Source organism: Lepisosteus platostomus, chromosome 24 (genome assembly GCF_059453375.1).
Source record: "Lepisosteus platostomus isolate fLepPlt1 chromosome 24, fLepPlt1.hap1, whole genome shotgun sequence".
NCBI classification, from domain to species: Eukaryota; Metazoa; Chordata; class Actinopteri; order Semionotiformes; family Lepisosteidae; genus Lepisosteus; species Lepisosteus platostomus.
The window spans coordinates 9,697,021-9,723,304 of record NC_142634.1 but is presented as its reverse complement, the minus strand read 5'-3'; the positions used below and the strand labels follow the sequence as shown (position 1 = coordinate 9,723,304).

Genomic DNA, 26,284 nt, shown 5'->3' with positions numbered 1-26,284 from the left:
TTGCCACAGTGCATTAACTTTATCAAATGAATATCAAATTTGTTCTTTTTCTTTGAACTGCATATAGAACGAAAATGGGTGGCAGGGACATTTTTTTAATTACGATTAAATACCAGGAACTATATCAAAAATAAAAGGGAAGATTTATGTTAAAGAAAAGAATAAGTAACTTTTTACTCTCCTGCAGAAAACTGTTGAAACCTCTTCCTGGACTTGTGGTGTAAAAATATTATAACAGAGTTTTCTTGACAGTGTATAATCTTAGAGTCACTCTTTCAATTTTAAAATCTTCCAAAGCTGCAATTTCAAACCGGTCATTTATTTTTCTTGGAACACAAGAGAACTTCTTTCAATTCCATATTTTTTTCACCAAAGTTGCCTTAATTTGGCTTCCATGATGTACGCTCCAATTTTCAGTGTGTATTTATATCAGTCAAACTGAGAGTCAAGCTGTAATTTAAAGCAGATTAAGGCTGCGACTGCCAGTGTTCTTTATTTGTAAGACAAACATCTAATTTGGGGTCTGCAGCTTCTTTAATGTTTTAAAAATACGAAGGGCACTCTTTGTTATTTTTATGTCATGAGGTAATATATGCTGAAGTCTCACTAAGCATGAATCCCACACGATTCGCCGCATATGGGCCCACCACAAACAAGAAATTAGTTATTTGTTCTACAGTTTAAGGAGACTTAAATTGTAAAGAATTAAGAAAATTATTTCTTCCCGGGGATCATGTGTAGAAGCCACTGCTGTTTGAAAATCATTATTCAGATGGAATAGAATGGTGTAATGGACATGGACTGGTACAAGTGATCTTTGCTATCTTTCCTCTACACTTTTCTTACAGAGTACTTACAGAGAAGTACCTTCAGTGATGGCTATCTTCATCGGAATAGGGCTAGACTCAATACAAGGCATGGTATATTTCACTGTCCTTGCATTAATAGAAGTCTTTTAAATGGGAGTTTGTCCAAAATTCATAATCAACTCACTCTGGAAATTTTAAACCTCTCACCTGGTGTAAGGTAATCTCATGATTTGTATCTCAAGTATTAATAATGCTCAATCAAACCTATTTGCTCATTGTTTAAAATTTAAATACTTTTATGTATGCGATCAGTGAGCTATTGACGTAAACTTGTTGCAGTTTCATTGTAAATCAGTGTCGATTATATTAACTTGTTCCTGGGGGCAAAGTTATCAAAATAATCCATGCTTACACAGAGCCACACACAGCGGGTTGACGCAAATATCATGTCAAATGCTCACTCGCACAAATCTCTAAGAGCACCCTTTGAACGCGGGAGATGTTTAGTGGCACGTCATGATTTTCTAGAGGGAAAATCAGATTCCTCTCACAGAGAAAAAATAAAAACCCACAGAGGGAAACTATGACACCAGCTCATTTCAGGAATGTTCGGATTAAATATTTATGCAGTGAACTATTTTGGTGATGCTCATCTATTCATTCTGGAAAGAAAAGAGGAGGCTCTTACATTCTTAACATCTCGAGTGTACTATTTTAAGTTGCTATGAGAAGCATTTCAAGCCAGGCCTACAGAATGGTTCCTGCCCCTCTTGTATGAATAAGGAAAGGGAATTAAAAAATGAACTGCCTGTTATGCTTTTTCTTACGTCCTTTTATATAAATCTTGTTAACTTTGAGACCATTTTTAGTGATGGGAATGGGTATACATTTTCAGTTTAATAACTGTATTAATCCCAATAATTAGATCTGCATTTTCATAACCAGATGTGGGATTTTGTCATTATTAATGGGTCATTTTAGCAGAGTTCACCATTCCTCTCTGAGAGTGAGAAAATAGTTCTGATATTTATTGGCCAACATTTGTGAGAATGTTCTACAATGACAGGGGTCACTGTTTTTCTTCTGCAGCATTAAATAATGAAGTACTGTTTCTCAAGAGTCTTGTGTGAATATTTTTGTGGGGGAGGAAAACTGGGCACAGGGTGATAGGAAAGAAATAAAACTGCAAGCCTTAATAGGAATTTTTCACTTTCCCTTTTTTCTCCTCTTTCAGACTTCTGCAATGTATTTATGTAAAAGAAAAAAAATATATTGTTCAGTAATGTTTTTATTTCCCTATAGTCTTTTTCAGAAGATAAATGCAGCTGTAGGGTTCCAGTAAGGTGCGTTGGCTCCATAAATGAGTGTTGAGAAACCTCAGAGTTCCCAAGTGCTTTTTAAAACTGAAACACCTACACTTAACGGCTAAGGGCACTATAAAAAAGTGTTTTAGATAAAGCGTGTAGGTGTATTCAAAGGAAAAGAGAATGTTTTGTGATCTTAAGAGTAGTAGTTAAATAAAACAATATTTTGAAACTTTCAGTTGTGATATTCAAACAAAAAAGCACAAAATCTATAATTTAAACGCATTCCTCTGTTATTGGTGTAGCACACGTTACACATTGGACACTGTTTTTAGTGTGTCATGAATGCCTGGCAGTTTTTTGATTGGTTTAGGAAGCAGATGGAGAAGGCAGAGATGTGGCAGCAAAACAGCTAGCACAGGCCTGTGACAGCAGAGATCAGCTGTTTTACATTGTCAGTAGTACAGTCGAGTACACTGCAGCTGAGCTGTGGCCTCTCATAACCAGTTTAAAAATCGCCGAGAGGAAGGTACTGTAAGAGTTAAAGTACGAAGCAGTAGTTCAGAAGGATGCCAAGATATCTGTGCGGACAGTCCCACTTTTGGTCTTTGTGTTAAAATAGAACTGTACATATTCCTCAAACAGAATATGCACCACATGTTTTATGACAGGGCACTCAAACTGCGATTGTTTACAGTGTTGCAGCATTTCAGATCTCTTTGGACAGTAAATTGTTTGGAATGCAGTTGCAATTGCCTTTTACATTTATCAGTTCCTAAGGTAAAGCTTTCTTTTCTATCCTTTCCTTTTAGCCCAACATTTTCCTTCAACATTTAGAAACACAGACCCCCAGATTAGCGTTCCCAGGGCAACATTCTCCATTACAGCAAATTGAAGTTTTGCTCAGTTTCTAGTCAATATCAAGAGGGACTCTTACTTCTGATTTGCACTGCAGTGAGAAGAAACAGTCCGTGCAGACCATCAGCAACCATTATCTATTCAGGATGTATTAAGGTCAATTAGTAGGGAGAGTGATCTGGAATGTGCAGCTGCTGAAATGAGATGGCTTCTACACATTGTGATTCAGGTTGATTAGCAGGACCCTGAAGACAAATGGTTTTAACAAGCCCCTCAGGAAACCTTGAACCAAGGCTGTGTTATTGGTGGGCTGACAGCCTGTTTGTTGCTGATTGATAGGGGTTTCTAACATCGCCAATGTGCGAAGCTTATTTTTCATGGGCTTTTTAGAGAAAGTCAGGATTATTACTTATACATGTCTGTATGTATATAAGGATGTATCCAGAGTGATGTTAAAAATGTTTAATGGAACATGCACAATAATTCGTTTGAAGGTGAATCAAGTCCAATGTAAGAGGGACACTGAGAATGTGTAGATGTGAGTACCTTGATCTCTTGTGCTCTGAGTCTCTGATCCTTCATAGCTTTATCATATGGTGCAGTTTGAATATGAAGTTTATCATATAAAGGTTGTTGCAGAATTACCTTGAAGTCATTTCATTTGTTTTGATTCACTTGGTGGAGAAAACCGGGCAGTACCTGACTGAAAGCATAGGGGTGTGTCCAGGGTGTGGTCACTTAGGTTGCTGTTACTGGGGATCACACGTTGGCAGCGCCCTCTCTGTAGGTACAGCGCCACTTCAACGTTTGCCATCATAAAGGCAGTTCAGACAAACACGGCAAAACAGACTCGGGGAACACGTAAACTTAACTTTTTCTCAATAGATTGAATTCTTGCGCGGGATGCTTGCATCAGATATTTTTCAGACATGAGGGGATTTATTAAAGGAAACCAGCAACAGGAAGGCCTGTCGTAAACATTATCTTGCAGGCAGACATTCGCTCTTCTAATTAAAGCGCCAGCAAAGACAACATGACTCACGATCACAAAAAAGGTTTCAAAAGACACATGTTGAGGTCAAACTTATTTCCAAGTGGAAAACAAGGAAGTAGATGAAATGACCTACAAAGCAAAGGAACAGCCCGTAAAACAATTTTGTTTTTACACAATGCAGAAGACATGGTTTCGCCTGTTGTTTTGTTTCCAGGCTTACTTTACTTTAGTGCGTCTAAGGGTTTATCACCTGCATGGATAAGGCATCCAGCTAAAAGTTCAAACCAAAACATTAAAAGCCACAAACAGATGGAGAGGAAGAGAAAAAAAATGACTGTGCTGATGACTGGACCTTGAAAACAGTTTATTTAATTTATAAAAGAAACATGATTATAATATATCAACCCACTCTAGAAGTTAGAGTAGTGGTCACTTAAATATTGCAAAAATGAAACAAGAACAAATAACTGCAACAATACTGATGGCTATTCTATTTCTTCTACGCTAGAAAAAAAGCCGAATATTTTCTTTGGCATAAAACAGCACCACTGAGGTGAAAAGGCAATTATTAGCACATTATTTTTTCCACAGGAAGAGAAATATTAAGTGTGATGTAATCATCTGTTGACCATATCAAGGATGTTAGCATTATTTAACTATTGAACTGCATGTTCTGCATGACGAGCAGGATGTGGACTGGTATCCCTTATAGACTTTCCTGTGTTGTAAGAGTATGCTGAAGTGTAGGTGAGCACAATGAGGTATGTTAAGGCATAATTTGGAAAGTCATGGCTAAGCAAATTCAATATGTGGGATAACCACTATACATCTATGGAAAAACTGCAGAAATACCATGGTATATCATTGTAAGGGCTTGGTCGATTTGTCACAATTGTTTTGTTCATTAAGCCACAATAGACCTACCTTCTTCTTCACAGTCCTTGCAGGAGTTCAGTGTTGTGAATGAAGCAGTGTGGGCACAAAGGGCAGACATATCAAGCAGAGTCACCAAGCGCATAATAGAGTGAAAGAATGACATCGTGACTTTGGAGAATGAATCGGAAGAAATAGAGCAGAGTTATAGGCTGTACATGAAATTTACACTGTGTGTTCTATTGATTAAGGCATAATGTTGAAAACTCAAGGGGAACGTTCCTCAATAATAATAAGTAGAGGGACATACTGTATTGTACTTGAAAGCATCAAGCAATATTATTCTCGTTAAAAGAGCTGAGTGTATATGATTGAGAATATCTAACAAGCATTTTTAATGTAGTATATATCATTATCTGTCAGATTTTAAATAAATGTTTCTAGAGTAATCGGAAGGGTTTGTATATTGGTAGATTTACAAACTTATTGCAGTGAAGAAAATTCAAAAAGACAAATAGTTTTCCAGACTCGCAGAGTTATTGCATTCCACAGAGAAATATTTTTGCAAAAAAGGAAATGTGTCTGGCCCTGCCAGGATTTCTTCTTATTAAATAAGTAAAATAAAAAAAGAGCATAGGCTTAATTCGAAATGCAAAGTACCATAGCTTTCTTTAACAATGACACTGTCCCAATAACCACAGTTTGGCTTACGACACATTTTACAGGTAGTCAATATCAGAACACTTCGTAAAGCAGTCATATTTCTTCAGGGAGAAAAGCTTTCCCATCCAGGTCTTAAAATCTTAAGCCGATCAAAAAGATAATTAATGAATATGGAAAAATGAAACAAAAATACTGTAGATTTGTTTTCTTTTTAAGGCCTCCTTTGGTATTCACATAATGAAATCAACAAATTCGGAGCTTGTGAAGTAACATTGTGGAAAAGATCAGAGCTTTCTGGGGGGCCCATCTGTTAAAATGCTGTGGTCTCCCCACTGACAGTTTGAACTGCTGGTGCTGGAGTGTCCTGGGGTTGGTCGCTCCCGGCAACCACAGGCTGCGGGTCAGTTGTGGTGACTTCCTGGGCCTCTTCAGTGGCAGGCTTCACTTCCTGCTCAGCCTCCTTCTTCTCTTGGCCAGAAACGTCTTCACCCTGATGAGGTTCCTGCACTGTGGGGCTTTCTTTCGGTGGAAGTGGGTCTTCCTTTGGGGGCGTGGGGTCCTGCAGCTGGCTTTGGCAGTCCTGAGGTTGACACGGACACGAGTTTTGCTCAGACTCTTTGCTCGGGGTTTGGCTCGCGTCTTCTCCCGCGGGAAGCTCGGGTTGGCTGGCGGTCTCCTGGTGAGCCGGAGCCGGAGGCTGGCTGGGCGCTTCTTCTTGCACAGTTACTGGAGATGCAGGGGAAGCCTCCTGGGGACTGCTGGTCTCTTGTTGGGTCTTTTCCTCCATGACCTGTTTGCTTGGCTGTTCTGCGGCTTGTGATTCTTGGTTGGTCACAGGAGCCTTGCACGGGGATCTCAGACTCTGGGCGGCTGCCTGGATATCTGCTTGGAGCTGCTTGGTGGAATCCACCGGCTCCTCTTGCTGGGAGTTGGGTGCCTTTTCTGGAATCTCACTAAAGGTCTTTGCGCCCCCCGACTTGTCCTTCTCATCCACGTATTTCTTGGCGGGGAAGGAGGAAGGGTAGTAGGCGTTGACCTTGTGCTTGTGCCTCAGGATGGAGGCGCAGCACACGATGAAGATGATGACCGCCAGCAAGGAGGACACCACGATGATCAGCAGCATGTTGTCCCTGAGGAAGTCCACCATGTGGCTGAGGATGAAGGGTTTGGTTCGGGTGCCATTGGAGACACGCACCGTAGTGGAGATGGGATGGGAGCTCTGTGTGGTGTGCAGAGAGAAGGATGTGGCCTCGTAGTCCCCGTCTCCACTTGTCTCCATAAAGGTGCTGCTGTTGGACTGGAAGGGGGTGGAGCAGCAACGAGGAGCCCACAGCAGGAGGAGGGACACAGACACCTGCAGAACAACCAGGGAGCTCTTCATGGTTCCTCTGATAACCTGCAGCAAACAAGGGCGAACAGTTGCTGTTGATGACGTAGTGTGAAAACATAAAAGCTTGATAACTTAAACAAACGTATGAACAGGCCAGATATACAGTCATACTGACACAATATCCAGTGCTCAACATCCTTGGTTCAATTGTGTTCTGTCCAGTTTGACAACCTTGAAGCTGACTTCTTTGTTTAACAATTTTCTTGTGTGAGTAATTTGCTACCTCAGGAATAATCTCATGGTATTAACTGGCTTTCAGATTTGTAAATGATGTACATGTGCTTTAGTAAAATAATGATGTTTGAGTCATAAACGACATGTAGTCAGTCCTGCACCTGTAAATAAGAGTTGCACAGTTATCTTCCTGGTGCTTGGTGTCTCTTTTAAAAACATTGGGGGCTTTGGAGAATTGCTCATATATGAAATAATATATGTATATAAGGTAGAGACTTGTTTTTTGTGCTGTGTGTGCAGATGAAGTGGGGTTTTATCTTTACTTTTCTTAACAATCCATCCATAATGGTTCTAATCTTGTGACTTAGCACATGTGTAAAACACATGTCTTAACTGTTTCTTCAATATCCTATTAAGTACTTCAATGCTGCACTAAGATACAGTACCACATTCAGAAGCTACTATGTCTAATGTGTGTGTTGAAGTTAAAAATTCTCTGTGTGATTTGGTGAACAAGTCACTAAATGAAGGATGACCCAGATTAGTTAGCAGAGATCCATGAATCTTTTACTAAATAACCCAGTTACTGTAAGTATAAGTCCGTTAACCTGGTCAAAAGCCAGAAGTTGTTCTATAATAATAATTTTGCAATATTGTGCTGAGATAATTGTTCAAGTGTCCTTTTCATTGTGTATTCTTTATTTATCATAAGTGTAAGTGTCCTGCAAATTATGGTGCTTTTATCACACATTTGACATCTAGGCAACCTTAGAACGGAGAGCATTCCTCATTATTGCGCTTCCTGCTCAACTCATCCTGACTACCTTGTATAGCTAGGCAGGATATGTTTAGATTTCTGTATAAACACAACCTGCTGTGTTTGGGAACGGAATTCTTTGTCAGACAGGAAGGAATGCTGGTCCTCATACTGCACACACGTGTTGCATAGTCTATTTCTGTCAGCCAACTGCTGCGCTCTTCAATTCAATTCTTCACATCTACATCTGGATAGAAAACGCATATCTTAATCCCTAATTCACTAGCTTGTCTTGCCACTGAAGACAATCCCATCGTTTCAGAGAGTCTGGTGCACTCACTACCTTCCAGCTACTTCTGTGTTACAACTGACAATAAATTCAGCTAAGGCCTGCAGTCAAAGAACAGTTTACATTTCTCTCCATCACCAGTCCACACCAAATGGTGTGGTTTAACACTAAGACAGATACCTTCATCATCTGAGTCTTCTATGATTCTGGGGAAGTTTGAAATACACAACATTTCGGCAGCAGAGCTTTCTTCACAAATTAACCTCTGTATGTTCCTCTTCTCTAATTCTGGACAAAGGTACAGTAGTTGAGCTTCTGCACAATTTGACCTCAGTCTTGACCTCAAGACTATACTGTTTCCAAAGGGAGTTAAAAAGCAAGGGAGACACAAAGCACTTGATTGGGGTTGGCTTCTATTATTACACATTGAACCATAAGACCAGTATATAGCAAACAAACAATCAAACAACTGTAATAGAACTTTTTGCAGGAAGAGGCAGGAATGCTGCTGAGCATTTTATTAACCTACAGTTTGGAGCATTTGGTAGCCCAAATATAGTTGCCTGTTTTCATTTCTATATAAAGCACATGATTCAATTATTACAAAATTATTTGATTAGTAAAAACCAAAAGTTCAGGGACATCAGGGTAAGCATAAAAGTGAGAAACTTTTAAGTATTTCAGAACAGGTTTAGTTATGACATAGGTCTTCCTGTCTTTTTCAACAGCACATGATGAACATTTTTACAGCTGGAACTAATGTGATTATGTCAGTCCCTTAAGGAGTATCCAGATTTTGAACATTTTAGGACATCATCTAATTCTGTCCATGCTTTGCAAAATGTAATTTTAAAACTAGGGTTTAATTCAGTTAAATGTTCTTCTGGCAGGCATACTGAGGTAAATGCAAGGTCATAAATACATATTAAAGATTGAATACATGAAGAATGTTTACTGAATTTAAACAAGATATGAGTGCTGGGCAAACTGAATCAAAACAGACTGGTTGTTAATAAGCCAAGAAAATCAAGCAAAATGTAAAACTGTACTATATACTATTAAATATTAATATGATCCTGTCTAAAATCCTAAAATCACCAATGATGTTTCAAAAACCATTACAAAATTATACTTGAAACCTGTTTCCTGGCAAAAAATGCCCATTACAGCTCAAAAGCATCAGAATAAGTGAAGGACAATAAAAGGTAATGATAACGCATCTGGAATGAGCTCTTCATCTCTTTGACAGATTGAGATTCCGTCTTAATTACAGCACAGCTGTCAGCTTATGGAAGAGAGCGAAATGTATTTGTCTGATTGGTTTGGAAAGCTTTCTTTTCTTATTTTGTCCTTTTAAACGCCTTGTGTCTTAGCAGTTAGCCTCCCAGGCCTTAGTGGAGCCACATCAGTGTGAGCCGAGCTTTTTCTGAAGACGCTGCCTCTGAAATGATTAAGTACCATGGGAATGTGGAAAAGTAACTCGGGCTGATATGCTGGGGAAAAGGGAGAAATGGGGTTGACGTCATAGACAGTAAATTGATGGTCCCATTAGCGTCCATTGCTGGAAGTGCTTTATCAGATGCGGGGTAGCTGGCACAATGGAGACACGAGGTCCCTCTGTGAGTTCCTGGCAATTGCCCTGAGGGGGGCGTCTGGTGCTCAGCGGGCTGTCTCTCAGGGACCCATCACAGCACGTCCTCTTTCCAGCCTCTGACCCCCTGCATTAACAGCTTGCAGATTGCCCTTAGAAGTCTCTTTTGAAGGAAGCCGGACTCCTGTGCAAGTAATTGGGGAGCAAGCACTTTACAAACCGCTGGTTTCTTCATAATGCGGTTAGCGTAGTGTTCTTCAAAGAACTCCCGCCACAAGATGTGAACTTTATTGGGTTTATAAAAAAGTCTGTTGATAGTTCTCCAAAGAGTGTTTTTCCTTTATTTGCCTCAATGTAAACTAAAGTTCCCCCTAGTACAGCATTGTTTATTTAAACACTCGTATTATTTAAACACATACGTATTTGCTGAGCATTACTGATCTCTGGGCTACATTTTGACCTCTAGCTGTTTTATAAGGTAACTGAATTTGCTCAAACTTGTAGGTTTTGCAGAAGTACTACCATATAAGTTAACAATGAGTCTCCTATACAATGATGTACTGTATATGCCTCCAGTTATGTTGTCTTATTAAAAAGATATTCAATTCAAAGTTGGAATATTTTAATGAAGGCACCTGGTTTCAACAAAACAACTCCTGAACTGGACATGTTACTGAAAGCCATATGCTATACCCAGCCGCAATATTAATGACCCTTAATTACATCATAGCCTGTTTGTCTTGATTCTTCATTCCAAACTCACCCACATATACCCTGTCCTGCAGCTGCAGGAAGTTTTACCTCCCTGTTCTGGTGCTTCAGCACATCTGAAAATTGCTTGGTCTGACCACAGTTCACCAGTCAGAACCAACTAACTAAAGCAAGCTTTGAATGTAATTCCATTCAGTCTATGGAAGCAAATGACTTATTGCTGGAAAACGGAAAGATAATAATGAACTAAATTCCTAAATACTGCCTCCTCTCCATCTCAAAGTTGTGGTTTCATATGGTCTTTCTTTCATCTGTTAGACATTCAGACAACAAAGAGCCCTGCAAGGTCCTCTGTATTCAAAAGCATTTAAATAGTCACTAATTGAATTCTGATGTTAAAAAAGGCTTTTTGGAAATGTGAAAGCTGATTTATTTCACTCTAATGCAAATGACACATAGACAGTGATTAAAACTAGTTAAAACAAAAGTTAATTTGCAAAGAATTCATGTAGCTGAGTTTTCTATAGGTCAAAGATAGAGCTTATTTTTAAAATGGAACCACTGCGCTGCTCTCCATTCAGCTACAGTACATTCAGAGGTGTGGAAGCTGATTACTATAATAATAGCATGTATGCCCCAAATAAAATCTGGTTTATTATCCATAAGCTGTGCAAATCATATTTATAATAACCAAATTCAGTATATGCTATGTGCTCAACTGATCATTCAGAAGTCACATAAATGTGTCGAATTTTGATTGAATTAAAACAATAATCTTTTCCCCTGGATGTGTTTTTTTTTTCACAGTTGAGGTAAAAGGGAGATAAATGCTGAAACTTATTTCAAAACACTGTTAATATTACAACAATTTAAATTTAAACTAAATTCTGCCAATACTGTATAACTGAGCTTTTGTTTAACCGAATACATTATCCAGACAGAAAGTAATCCAGTTTTTTATGTTGAGTGCAAATGAAAAACTTGGAATAGATCTCCCTCTAAAATACAGCTGTACAAATCTGTTTCAGTACTCACAGACTTTGAGTGCCGAGCGAGACAGAAGTCTTTCCCTGTGTCGTGCTGCAGAAGAAATCCTTAAAGATGAGAGAATCTTTTTTTTTTCTTAAAAGTGCGAGAGAGATGTGGCCAGGTTCAGCTTCTTTGTTGTCTCGCTCCCTCCTCCCAAGTGCTGCTGCAGCTTCTGACTGTTGTACTGTAGGTTTCCTCACAAATAAAAAAGAAAGCGAGAAGGGGAAAAATCCTCTGGAAAAGTTCCTTGCTGTTTGGAGAAATTCCCTCCTCTCCACCTCCCCCCCTCTTCTGTATTTCCTCCTCCTCCTCTACAGACTGGCAGTAGACTTTCTGGGTGCTTTACAGACAGATTGTTTTCATTAGGCTTGGTTTAATGTGGTCTGGTTGGTGGGGAGGGGGGACAGAGCTCCTACAGACTTCCTTCCCCAGATCCCTCCAGCTCTGCAGGAATAATGTAGCTCAGGCAGGAAACACTGCATTTATACAGCACAGTTGGGGGGTCACAATGTTAGGGGGTAATAGGGAAATCCCACTACACCCACCAGGTAGTGGTTCCGCACTGGACTGTGTAAGGGCGTAATTCACCACGGATGGGCAGATCCATTGCTTTGAAAGCAGTTTCACACCCAAAATGAACCCGACCCAATGCAACAGAGAATACATATGGATTTGCATTAGGATTCAGGGTGGGGAAGGAAAGATTATTACATTTCAAACCAGTGAAAATGTTAACAATTTATTTATAATCTCTCTAAGTTTAGCACTCACCTCCAGAATATTACACCATCCTGCATATTTAGTCAAAACTGCTGCTCATTTTGAAACAGTAACTGGAAAAATTGATACATCTATTCATGGTAGAATTTGTGTGTTGAGAGGCAATATCTTTCCTTCCATTTTCAAACTCCTTATCCAAGCCAGGATCACAGGAGAGCCAGGATGCATCATTAGGGGCACTAGTGAAGTTTGAAACTTAACACTCTGAAAGGATTTAGGCTACCCTAATTTTTAACTCCCTTGAAAACAGTGGACCAGTAAAAAGTGAGTGTAAAACACTCTCAAGCACACTAAGCCTACTGTATGACCATCATAAACTCAACAGAGACACAGACACAAACATTCGTTGAGAGTCTTGGACTTTTTTATTCCTGCTGCATAATTGCATTAGAAAGGTTACAAAGGAGAAGGGATCATGTGGGCTATCTAGCATGTTTGCTTGATAGTAGCTAATTGATCCAAGGTTCTCATCCAGCCATCTCATCATGGCTGGGTAGTTACCTACGCTACCAGCTCTTTGTATAAAGTGGTGCTTCCCTTTTCCCTACTGTAAGTGCAGTTACTGTACATGTACGGTATTTTCCACTTCTGTCACTGTTCATTCTGAAGACATTTGCTGTGTTGACTGGCTTGGCAATGCCACTGAGCATTTTGAATACTTGGATCGGGTCCGCTGGTAGTTTTCTCTGATCGAGGTTAAAAAGTTCTAGTTGTTTTACTTCAATTTCAATCTCCTATCCTTTCACATCAGTGCACACTCGCAGTGAAAGCAAGACCTGATACAACATGAGTGACAACTGGAAAAATGGTCTGATACTGCTTCTCCCAGATGCTGAGGTACTGCTACAAATTAGCCACTTTTCCTGTGAATTCACATTTATTCACATTTCCCAGGAAATGTGTTTTTATTCAGACATTGTTAGTAAAGACATAGACTGAAGTCTTTGGAGTAGCTCATCAAACAGGAACAAAGTACAGAATTGTAGCAGGACTAAATGAGCTAGTAACTTTTACATTTTTAGAAATATTTGAAAGAAGACAGGCTTATGAGATTCATTTAAGCTGTGTAAAGGACTTCAAAAGAAATGTTCTTGTGTTGAATTCTTGTTTCAGTTCAAATTTAAGGAAGGAATGATATAGATGTGAAACTCTATTGATCCTTGCTACCATACCTATCCTTTTAGATGTCTGTAGTATGCCACATAAGAAGGACAGTGAATTTGATTTACTGCAGACATGGGTTTCAGTGAGCATGTCAAAGTTTTGCTTCACTTAATCAAGAAAAACTACACAATATGAGTCAAAACTGACAAGTTGAGTTCAGTAAAGTTCAGTTTACAAATAGAAGAAAATCTGCACTGCAAAACTGCATACTGTATGTTAAGTGTGTACAGAGGTCAGCACAAAGTATTGAGGAACCTCTGTCCAGTAACTTTGAGTGTGTTCTCAGAAATGCACACAGCCTTTTTCAGTGGGACAATCCTCTGACATTATAGGCCCCTGGGCCTGCAGGCTTCTCTCATAATAACCTATCATTTGGCAGACCTGGGCCTCCATGTCTTCTCTTTAATTTTAACTATGTGATTACAGCCATGTGTACCACACGTACAACACCAGCCCAGGGAGCTCATACTTATTTCCATCCCACTCCTCCACCCTTTTCTTGTTAAACGCCCAACCACTGAAGACTGTTCTCCCCTGCTGGGACCATGCCCAGTCCAGTGCTCAGCTGCAGTCTCTTCACCCAGTACAGTATGTCTGCCAGCTATGCACCAGATGGAAGATGAGAAAACTGCTCAATCTGCATTAAAGGTGGTAGCATTCCCCCCAAAGTACTCTTCTTTGTTAAGGCTTATTTAAATGTCTTGTGGTGTTCCTCTAGTTTCTCCCTCTGTGATCTTACTTTGCTATCATACAGAGCTTCCTGCTTGCTTACACTGTATGAATCTATTCCTGCTTCTTAAAGGCAACTTTGCACATCTCTGCCTCATTTTCCCAAAAAGATCACATATTTTGCTGCTGTGCTATCTTTAGATCAACGGTACTCGTTTTAAGGCTTCTGTGTCTCTTCCTAAATGTAACTGAAAGCTCGCAAACAAGGCATCAAGCGACAAAATAAAACCGTTTGATTCCTGGAGATATTATTCACTTGGCAAAACAGAATTCTAATCCCTTCTTTCGACCAACAGAGGTCGCAAACGAGTTTGGTTTTTTTTGTCGGCTTCAATTACTAAGTGTAGTTTCTTAAACCTTATCCTCCAGAGGAGACAGGGGCTCCAAATAACTTCAGGCTGAAGGACCCCTTTCCAAGAAACCCCTTGAATAAAGACACACACACACATTAAAGCATAAAAATAAAATGAAGTCTGTAATTATTATCCAGAATACTGTTATTTATTACCAAATTATTAAGGTTGCTGGTCAGCAGACTCAAGGTGACAAAATGTTCACTTTTCACACTGCTTGACTCTTGTTTTTGGAGACCTGGTTGAAAATCTCTCCTCTAGAACAATCCTATCTCACAGGTTTCGAGAAGAAATGATAACATTTAAATGTGGAAATCTACCAGAATGAAACAGATTTTTTTTTGCACTTAAGCATTATCTTGGGAAAAATGAGTATCTGAAATTAGTAAAAGTAGAGCAAATTCTATAACCGAGCAATGTGCCTAAAAATTCACCCCTTAAATGGTATTAACACAAACTAGTAACAAAAAAAAATAGCTATCACAGATTTGTGAACAGACCTAAATCTGTCCGCATACAGTACCAAGAGACAAACACTAATTTCCTAAACTGCAGTACTGTTAATAAAATTTGGCATGAGATTTAGACAGCTTTCACAATCCTTTTGTAGTTTAAAAAGCAGTTACCTTCTTTTTCTGTCTGGACTGATGTTCTGCTGGGGGCCTGAAAAACTGTTAAGTGGAAGATGTGAGATTTTTAAAGATCCAGAGAATCCAGCAATTGCACAGACCTGTTTTTTTTTTGCTTCAGGGTTTAATTTTGTTGTGACTTAAATTGCAAGGGCACCTCAGGATGTCGAAAGAAGGGCTGTGATAAGAACACACCCTAGAGTACCGAAAAGGGCAGCTGAAGGCCTCCATCGCGCTCCTCTACAGATTAACATTGCCCCAAACAGGAATAATAACAACAAAATCATTTCCTGTAAGACATCCTATTAGAATTTTCACTTATCACTTCCTAGCTGTTTTAGCCACCTTGAAACCTTGAATGAGGAAAAAAAAAACATTACATGTTGCTCCATTAAATCCCAGTTCAAGACCATGTTATTTTACAGTGTGCAACAGGTGGATCAGCTGGAGTTTTATCTTTAAATGGGTGTATGAGAATCTAGACTGTGACGGCAGCTTACGTAGTTACTACTTTGGGCACAGCACCAACCTTGGACGGATTTCTGTGTTTTTGGCATTAGATGAAGAAAATAGCAATAATGAAAATGAACAGTTGTGGCTGAATATTTGTAATATGACATTTCCCCCAAACAATTTTAATAGCTGAATTATTTTTGAGGCTTCTCATAGAACAAACATTGCTAAGATTGTATCTTATATAGAATATTGCTTTATATTACATTACTTGTGTGCCCTCTTATCCAGTACAATATATTTTATACTAGGAAAACTACATATTTTATGGGTCAATACAGACAACAAGAGAGCAGTGTAAGACTGTTTTATTTCACAATGAAGTACAAATGAGCATGTCTGGTATTGGGACTGATAATGAAGTTGTTGAATAGGCATTTATTTTAAAATACTCCACACAGTTTAGGACAAATGGGAACTTTAAAATAAACCCATGAAAGTGTGTCTGCCCTTGGGATAAGGAATATGACCCTCTTTAGGAAAGAAAGCCGTCCATCAGCAATAAGTTATCTGGGAGAGTGTGGGGGGAGCAGACTTATGAGACATTCTGTATGGAGGGGTGACCTCTGTTTTGACTGGATTTTTTTTCCTTTATTTTCCCAGGGATACTTCACAAATTAGTGGAAACGTTTTCATTTTAAGTGCCAGTAGTAGGTGGGATCAATTTCTTTTTTATTTTGCTTTTTTTTAATTTCATTCTGGGATCACTTTCCTTTTTGTATTTTGTTCTTTTTTCAATTTCATTCTTTCTCCACTGTAAAAGAAAGATGTCAACTCAGGCTTTTGACTTTGCTTGTTTAATTGAATGTTATTGAATATTGCACGTCTTTATCCAAAGCAATAAACAGGGGTACCATTAACGAAAATAAAACTGCCTCACGTATAATGATTCTGGGAGATCCTGTGTTTAGCAGGATGCAATACAAATCCTTCTGATGATTCCTCAAGCCAAGAGGATGTGAAATAGAGGAGATTGTGACATGACCACTGCAAGTCAATGCTCAACAGAAGGAAATGGGGAAATTTGGTGAGGACACTGTGCAGGCAGATACAGTGCTAGTGCTGTTTAACACAGAAGAGAATTGAAAGAGTACGTCTTCAAAATCGTTTGTTGTTTATCGTTTTTTATTTTCTTCAAGCATTTTTGGACAAGAAAATGTTTTAGTGTCCTAAATACCTGTGATCAACTTGGAACATCCAATTTAGATTTAAACCTTTTATTGCAAAACTGGTGAAATCGTTGCATGCATTGCTATACATGCAATAGGCTAAGAGGTCTTGGGAAGACATTAGTCTGCCCCGTTGCTCTTGAGGAAGCCTGGATGGAAGGCACAGCTCAGGGGAGCATGTGGTTGTCACACACAATCGGTCTCGCCCCCAATCAAGCCCCAGCTGGAGGTAGTCCCCGCAAACACTGCCGATCAGATCCGTTAACCGATCAGGACAGCTCACTGGATACCACACCCTCCACATGCAGACATATTTAAACGCTCTCCCGTTCTCATCTCACTGCTCTGTATTGGTAGCTCCTTGGGAACGCCTGGCCTCACATTTTGTCTTGCTCTCTCTCTTTCCAATATTACGAGTGGCCTCGAATTCAGAAACTGTCCTCGACTTCGTTTCTCATCTAGCAATTTGGCTTTGGTGTTACCCATTACTTTCCCAGTTCACATCTTTTCTGACCTTCGTCCAGAACTCCGCATAAGAGCTACTGCCTGCTGCCCGGGCTAAGGGGAGCATTTAGGAAATTCAGTATAACACATGATGGGACCATAAGACTTGTGGTGGGCCCTGGCCATTAGCTGAAATGCATTACCTGATAATTTTAAATGAGTAAAACAAGTCACTTTCGTGCGTGTCTAGTAATCTGCACTGCAGACATCTCGCAAAAGAAAATAAAGGAAATAAACCATAGCCTTTTTTTTTGTTAAAAAATGTACCATAGTCCTTTTTGTTAAAAATGCCAAACATTCCAACAGGAACAAGAAATTCTGTGCGTTTTTTTGAAAATCCTGATTTGATGACTTTTTTTTATCAACCCCCACTAGATTTCTGTTGGTTCTTGGTTTGTATTCTTGCATCTTGTACACCCTTGAGGTGACCTTTGAACCTATGCAGATATTTTAATGTGAAAATTAGAAGCGCCATAAGGGTATTTTTTATTAAACGTGTGTAATGTTGTTCAGTTATAAGAGTCTTGTTGTATCTACCAGATGCTGAAATATAAATACATAACTTAATTTCATTAAAATAGATTCATACCATACTAAATAATGCTTTACCTACTGGGGGATCTTCCAAGTTATTATTATAGGCTTGAGTTTGTCAAGAACCTTGTGGCTCATGTGCTTACTAAAAGTATTTATCTTTTGATACTTGTCCCAGGTTATCTTAACAACTTATTGCATGATTACAGTCCATCTCTTATTTTGAGATATGCCGACTCTGGTCCTCTCACTCTGCGGAAGACCAGACTCCGCACAGAGGATGATAGATCATGTGTGCTGCATCACATCTGTGGAACTCCTTGTCCAAATCCATTGGAGACTCTCTGACCATCAAAGTGTTTTTAAGTCTCACTTACGGACCTAGTTTTTCACTGTAGCTGTTAATACATCATTTAGTTTTTACTTTTAGTTTTAAGGGTTCAATGTTCTGTGCTTTTTCTTCTTACTCGTTATGTGTCATGTGCAGTGCTTTGACTTTCTGGAACGTGAAATTTACAGTAAAAATTATTTGCATTAAAATTATACAGTAAAGCCTAATAGTGATGAGTAGTTTGAGCTGGCACCTTGGAGTTACCCTGTACACTCTGGTGACGTAGTGCCACAGATCAAATGGATACAGAGATATAATCAGATCAATCAGATCATTGCTTCATGAAAATGTGTTGGGGCAAGAGAAAAGTGCTAAAGAAGGAAGGCCAGAGATTCTAACATGTTTGTGATTTTATTTGTTTTATTTATTTTACATGAAAGAATATAACTGAGTTGAGCATTTTTTGTCAAAAGGGAAATAAATCATTGGAAAGCGAACATCACTATTTTACACACGTAGCAACAGACCTCCTGAAGGCTCACTGGCCAGAAAGCACTTAGCAGACTTTTAATGACAAATTGAAATGTTTTCAGTTTTAGAGCCATAGGCATGTGAGAGACTGCTAATAAACTCCTCAAAATATGTTTCTTTCAACTGGCAATTAAGGATACAATTTTAGAGGGCTTTTCTCTGAACGTCCATGGCTCTATATGGAACTGTCCAGCCTTCAGTACACCAACTCACCATTAGACCTTTTCATTAAATGATACCAGAGTTTGAGCACTGAACACATTATGGAACAAGAGTTTCCTTTGTATTAAGCGGGTACACTACCTCCCAATAAACATATGGCTTCTGGGTAAATTCTGCATGTCCATCTTTTCCAGACAGGGTCTTTTATGATCATGTATCTGCTCTTTCACAAAGAGCTCTGTCAATTTCATGCCTCCAGTATTCCATTCACAAGAAGCAGTTTGTGCTCTACAACAGGGCCTGAAAAATAGCAATTTAAAAATAATAGAACAAAATCAAGGTAAATACTCCTTCTGCAACTGGGAAGTCAAAAGCTGGAAAAACACATCCTCAGGGAGGAGAGAAAAGGTTTTCCTGTACCTTTCAAGAATGGTCTGGGAGAAAACTGTGTAGGGTGAGGTCATCTCCTTCACTGTCGTCCGTGTTGGGAAAGAGGGCTCCATTGCTCTTCTGGGTCTTGGGTCTGCTCCTGTAGGAGTTACTGCCATCAGGGAGCAGTGCAGAGATGCACACAAGCTCTGTGCCATTTGCCTCCTTTACCCTGTACCTCTGCTTGTTGCTGGAGAGCTTTGTGCAGAGCACTATAGTGCAGACCATGAAGATGGTGGCCACCCCAGCCAACACAGCAATGGCAATTAAGCACTGGCTCACCAGACCATCTCTTTTGGGTGTTTGTGGGTTGCAGGGGAGTATGGAGTGGGTTGAAGTGCTGGCCCTAGGGTTTGCTCTAGTTGAGGTGGTCAGGCTGGGTGGTTTCTGGGTGGTCTTGGGTGTTTTTCTGGGAATCATCCTGGGTATCAAACCCGCCATGGAGGAATCGGTGGAATTGCTGGTGGTCAGACTGAAGGATGTAGAGGCACTTGAAGACACTGTCGTCACTTCAGGGCTTGTGGTGGGCTCAGATTGGCTGGTCTGAGAGTCGAAAGCAGTTGTGGTAACGTTTTCGGGAGAGTGTGATGTCACAATTGTTGTATCATTTTCAAGAGACTGAGATGATGTCGTTGATGGTGATGTCATTGTTACGGTTTCATTTTCAAAAGAGGAGGATGATGTCATCCCAGATGTTAGGGTAGAAGACACAGAATCAGTAGACACATAGTTAGCAGTTGAATGAGCAGTAATTGCAGTGCTGAAGGTATCACTCTCTATGCTATGTGTTATATATTCAGTGGTGTTTTCCACTGTAGCAGTAGGGGTAGTCTCTTTAATGATTGAAAAGACGCTGGCACTACTTTGCTGGGTATGAGTTACAGTGGAAATCTCCTCTCCTGTTGCTGAGGCTGGACTGGTTGACAATCCCAATGTGTTAAATCCCATGGTTGTTTCAACATTTTCAGTGGTTGCTGTGATAGAAGCGTTGGATTTCTCCTCTGGTAAATGATTATTAATGCTTGTTGTCATGTGCTGTGCTGTAGCCAAGGTGTTGTTCAGCTGACTTTCTTGTAGATCTGGGACAGTAGAACTTTCTGATGAATTTGAAGATGGAATATTTGGATCCCCTTTTTCAAGGAGAGCTGGGTGGAAATATATGAAGCTCAACAGTATGATCTTCCAAACCTCAGCCATCTGCACACAGGAGCGCTTGTGTTCTGCAACGGAAAAGAAACATACAATGTGATGACTTTGCTAAGTCAATACTTACTTTAACCAACAGATTTATACAGTACTTTATCAGGAGTCACCTCCTGTTTGTAGTCATATACTTGTAAACTGATGGGTCTCTTATTTTAAAGCCTGAAAAAGGCTTTTGCTGCTACTTCAGAATGACATAGACCTCAAATGCAGGGGGAAATTTGCACTGTAGTTAGATTGCTGTCCTGTGGGAATGTCTTGCTAATATTTAAATTAACAGATTATGTTAACATTTTCAGTGCAAGACATCTTGTGCTTGCAGTGTGCTGTACATTCTGAGTACAAAGACCTCTGATTGGAAGGTTTTCTATCATTTAAATGACATAAAATTAAATTAAATAGTTTTATATGCAAACCTTCAGTTTTTTATCCTTTCGCTAAATATTAATAGATGTACAATATTTTCCTCACTTGTTGTCTAACACAAAAAAAGAATGGTAATAAGCAATATTTTCTTCTATGATCTAAAGATCTAGATTCTTTCCAGCAAACTAATTTTATTTTGATGTTAAGAATTAATTATTTTGTGTTGCAGGAAGTCCAAACCAAGATTAAAAAATAAATGATAAGTATCTGCTAAAGCTTTATGACATAATCAATGTTTCATATCCCCTTCTTATTTTGGCTCCTAAGAGTGTCTTGGTGGTGGATGTTCACAGAAGAAGAGAAGCCCGACCTGTTACTATTTAATTACAAAATAAAACGGTAGTTTATTACTGTAGTTTACTGTAGTTCATTAGTAGAGGAAAAATATTTAAAGACCATCTTTTCCACTCCTTTATTCCTTCATGGCTGAAAGAAAAAGAAACTTGGGTAAAGCAGTAGTTCTCACCACGAAATAAACAAAGCTCTGAGGGGCCGTTCGTCCTGTTTGTGTGAGCATCAGCTCCGAGTCGTGTCAGTCAACACACTGCGATGAAGCCGTACTCAGTGGGGCGCTGCGAAGTGAGATATTGTTTCCGTTTCAGATTTTTCTCATCGGCAGTTGGGCTCGCGGTTTCGGCAAGAGTCCCTTCGCTTCAAAGTCTGTGACATGCGTGACCGTGCTCTTGGTTCAAAAGTTCACTGGAAAGACCAGGATTGACTGCTGCTCACCTGCAGCTGCTTCTGAATCAGCTGCACAGAAGCCAGAAACTCCATCACCGCACCTTCTATGTATTTTGCAGGGGATTCAGCCTGAATCAGTGTGAATCAATGTGCCATCTCTATGTTAAGCACATGTGCCACATGTCACTATGCAGCGGGAGATTTTTAGTTATTTACAGTACAAGATGCTGTTTTTTCTACTATCTTTAGTGAAATAAAAGGCAAACAGTTTATGAAGGATTTTATCTCTCGTGCTGCACTCGAAAGCAGTTATAACTTTCCTGTTCGGTTCACGAGAAGCGGGGGGGCTGTTTTGTTGCTGTAGAAGTGGATACACCCAAGCAACACACAGCAAAAAAAAAACAGGGGTGGGGAAGGAGAAAGAACAGCCACACCAGTGAGATTCAACATCAGACACGAAGTGCATCGACTAAATCGGAAGGACAGGTGTTAAACCTGAAAAACTGAAGTAAACTATGGCCGATAAGAAGACTGTGGCAACCTGGAGGCACACTGTCCATTCCATATTGTTTAAATTAGCCAGTCAATTTTACCACAGTTTGCTTGATGGCAAAATCAGGTGTGGAGTGCCATGCACAGACAGAAAAGCAATAGCCAGAGGCTGTCTTGTTTGCCAGCATGAGGGCTGACGTAGCTGTGAGAATTCATCCTTCCACTCTTAGGGTGGGACACTGAAATCTAGCAGCTCCTTCTGATTTTCACCATTCATGCACTGACTGGCAGTCATGCACCCTGGCTGTGCTTTGCCCTCGGTTTCTGTTTACTTCTGCTACACTGTAATGTGCTTTTACCATAAACTATCAATGTACTAAACACGCAACGCCTCCGGCCTGGTAAACTTTCAGAGATTGTGAGCACTCAGAGCAACATGGAGGAAAAAGCTTTGCCAGAAAGGTCGCTGGACGGTCAGCAGAACTTTCTCACTGGGGACCTTTTGTGACAGGAATGCAGGTGTACACAATGATATTTACAACAATTGTTATGCCCTTTCAGCAAAGTTCGAGGACAGTCTCTGTGCTGGCATCCTCAAGGCTGTCTAAGTGCAGGACACGCAAGCAGTCTTCGAGTAACGACGCCCAGCAAAGCCCAACTGAAAAAAGCACCCAAACCATTCTCTAACCGCCAGCTTTTGTAACACGTCACATCTGTACGTCCTGTGAGCTCTATTTCTGGAAAACGAGTTTATGCAATGATAAAGGAGAAAGTTGTGAGCTGGTGGAGAGGGTATACAAAATGTTCATTTCTTTCATATATAACCCACAGGAATTTACTTAATAGAAGTGCAATCATTTCTGCCTTCTTGCCTAAAATGTCCAGGATGGGAGTAACGTGCTTTCTAGTCCTCTTAATGCTACAGAAGCCAAGGTGAGCGGAGGCCCAGACAACCTGTGAACTTTACCCTCATCATTATCGCCTACATATATGTCAGACAGCTTAGAACTCCAGGCTTGTGGTAAAGAAGGGTAAAACTGTCCATCTTTACAAGAGTTACTCAGTACTGCACAGACTAAGTTTCACATAGCCTTTAATACAAGCTGTCTTTACGTATGAGACATGTCAATAATAATAATAAGGTTCACCGTTTGGCCTCTTTCATACTAATAGGAACTAATCTGGAAAAATCAGGATTTAAACTCGGTTTTGTATAATTTAAACTGTACAAAGTCCTTCTGAAGGAAAAGGAAAAATACAAAACAGTTTTTACGTTGTGAAGTTTACTCTTCCTTTGAAGAGTCTTACCTGGTGCTGTTGTGCATTTGAGCTTTCTTTCTCATGGAGGAATGGTCAGATTTGGACAACACAAAACCTTTATTCCAAATAGTTTTGAATAGTTCTGGTAGAGAAATTTCTGACCTAATGCTGGCGTGAATGAATCGGAAAGGAAGAGGAATCGACTGATTGTTCAACAGGTTTATGTTAATGAATTCTCTCCACAAGTCCCGGCTCAGATTGCTCCTAACCTCTTGTCACAGGCCAGTTACTCGAGCAGCCAGCGTAATGGATGGTAAGTGACTAAGCCCAAGATGACACACGTGTTTTACCATCATGTGCGTTCCGAAAGAAGGAGGCACTAAATGCTGTTACAAAAGAAAATCATGACTCTCAAAACAAAAAAATATGAACTGTTACAGACTTAGCAAGCTAACCACAGTTTCATGAACAGACTGAAAATTATTTCAAACCAAGTATTAACTTACATTAAAAATAGAATATCTCAACCTTGCAGTAAGACAGCCATGCTGTTTGAACCACCCCGAACTGCAGAACACGAACTTGACAAAAGGCACGATTTGAGGGAACCACGAAGTCAAACACGTACCTTCTTCACGGCAGACAAGAAAGGTTGTGGAAAGTGCTCCTTTCACGATGCCCAGACTGTTGAATGATTTTTCCTGCTTCAGCAAGACAGCATGTCTACTCAAACTGCTTCTGGCATGGCAAGTACCTGGTTGCAAAAATACAGGAAGTATACAACCGCTGTTCGCAGAAGTTTAAAAAAAATAAGTGAACTTGTTTCGTGCTGTCGGCCTGTTTGAACAAATTACGTAAGTGCAGACTGGCAAATGAGAAACTGGAGATGAGCTTTAGATTGCATATCTCGAAAACAAAAGGAAATTGAGCGATACAAGTTATTTTTCTTTTTTTACTTTAGAATTTTGTAGATGTAGCATTTAACTTCTTTTACCCATAAAAATGTTCAGTTCAAGCATGTTTTTTATTATAAATACTTTATAAAGTGTATCTATCTTTTGTAATTCAAGAAAATAGGTAATCATTGAAAGGGAGTGAAGACTTTTGCAAGATACTATACATTCCATTTAACTGAATTTTGTTTGGTCATTTTTGTCCTTCTGTCCTTCCATATGTTCGTTATTAATTAGTTAAGCATTTCATTGCTATTGTAAGTTTGATTTACTTGTCCTTTAAATTAATCTATGATGTGCTTCAAATTTTTCTATTAACATTTGCCATCCATTCTCTGCTTGTTTCACATCTATCCTATCACATTCTTAAACTCTCATTTAGGTGTGCTAGAATTGTAAATCTTTACTTCTGCAGCTATACCACAGAATATATCATATTATGATTGCAGAGCCCTAATGTTTCTCTAACCTCTGTTTTCCTCACTCTTGTTTGAATAGAATGGATCGATTCATTCTCTCTGGCAGGTTTTCTCACAGATAGGCAAGGTAGCCATGAGACATTTCCACCATTTCAGTTTCAGCTGCTGAGAGCATTTAATGATTTTTTTCCAATCTATGTGAGGAAAAGTCCATTTCTCTAACAGTAATCACTTCTTCATATATGATTTCATAATATAAGACTGAATCATATCTGATACCTGATTTTGGCAACCTAATATATACACCTAACAATTTGCACTTTGAATGCTTTTTATAAGCGTGACCTATGTAGATTATGAGGTTTTGGACTCATCTAGGTTATTTTACTCTGCCTGAATGAGCTTTTTCATATACAGTGCTACACCTCCACCTCCCCCCTTCCCATCTTAGTTTATCTACCCCACAACCAGCTTTACTTAATTGTACTTCATTCAAATGTTGTCGCTTAGAATGTAGACTTTACCTAGTGGGTTGGTGGACTGTGGTAAGACACGCCTACTGCAGAGGGAGCACAAAATCATACATCATTCCACAGTACTATGTGGCCACTAAACTTCTGTTCAAAGCCTCAGCATGGCCTAATGAAACTCATGACCGGCTTTGCAAGAGCTGAAGAACTTCATCCACTGCCTGCGCCTCAACTAGAAGGCAGTAAACATCAGTAGAGATAAAAATGAAAGAGATCACCAGCTACTGAAATAGCTCAAAAAGCCTGACAGTTAAAGCTGGTCATGTACAATCAGCATGATCATTTTTTAAATAAAAAAAACTGAGCTCTTGTTCATGTTCTTTAATGTCTCCCATGAAAAATAAGACTTCCTCCTTCATTAATGTCATGAGGCACAGAAAATATTGTTGGTGTATAGAAACGAAAGTGAAAAAGAGCAGAAGGGGATTATACTTCTAAAGCAGACTCCCACTTCTATTTTCATGGCTTAAACATGAGCCTTAAGAGATCCTGTTTTCACTGAGAAGGAGTTTCCTATTTCTGGCGTCTCTGCACATTGCTGCAAACCTGAACCACAGGAACATCACAGCAATGAAACTACGTGCTTATGAAACACAGAATATTTTGCACAGTTTTTGGATTATGAGCTTCCTGCTTTCCTTGTGGTGTACACTTTAACCAAGACTAGGTTAAGAGAACAGCCTTACCATCTTAAATCTAACCAGCGTCTAGAATGCACATACTAACATCATGCTGCCTTTTTTACAGTATGTGATGAAACCAGCCATGAGCAGCTCGATAAACAGAGGTCAAATCAACACACGATGGGAGCTAACAAGTCAGTTCACATCACATGTGCCTCTCAATTTCCCTTTTGCAGCAGTGCAACGTCAGGGTCTCGTGGCCTGCCCTGAGGCAGGCTGGGTGCACGACTGACTCCATTTGCCTTTCCTCCTGAGGCAGCTCATTTGATTCGAATTCCCTGGCAATGTCTTCTTACTGTGCGTGAGTGGCTTCACTAGAAACGTATTAATAACAGGAACTTTGAGACTGAGCACAGCTTCTGCTTCT

The 26,284-nt window shown here is 39.6% G+C and overlaps 1 protein-coding gene and 1 long non-coding RNA gene across 3 annotated transcripts; both read right to left on the bottom strand.

Moving 5' to 3' along the window:
* Nucleotides 1–4,312: 4,312 nt before the first annotated feature.
* tmem119a (transmembrane protein 119a) lies at nt 4,313–19,400 on the bottom strand. 2 transcript variants are annotated; one of them, XM_088617944.1, is made up of 2 exons: nt 19,262–19,400; nt 4,313–6,897 (listed from the first exon to the last, which is right to left on the bottom strand). In XM_088617944.1, exon 2 carries the CDS (start codon nt 6,880–6,882, stop codon nt 5,812–5,814), a length of 1,071 nt encoding a protein of 356 aa, XP_088474070.1. In that variant the 5' UTR covers nt 6,883–6,897; nt 19,262–19,400; the 3' UTR covers nt 4,313–5,811. The 2 variants fall into 2 exon arrangements, with proteins under 2 accessions (XP_088474070.1, XP_088474069.1); XM_088617943.1 differs by lacking the exon at nt 19,262–19,400 and adding an exon at nt 11,449–12,109.
* Nucleotides 19,401–20,217: 817 nt separating this feature from the next.
* Nucleotides 20,218–24,228, bottom strand: LOC148641582 (uncharacterized). The gene is made up of 2 exons (XR_015929755.1): nt 23,961–24,228; nt 20,218–20,490 (listed from the first exon to the last, which is right to left on the bottom strand). It is a non-coding gene; the product is annotated as an uncharacterized LOC148641582 (long non-coding RNA).
* Nucleotides 24,229–26,284: the final 2,056 nt, after the last annotated feature.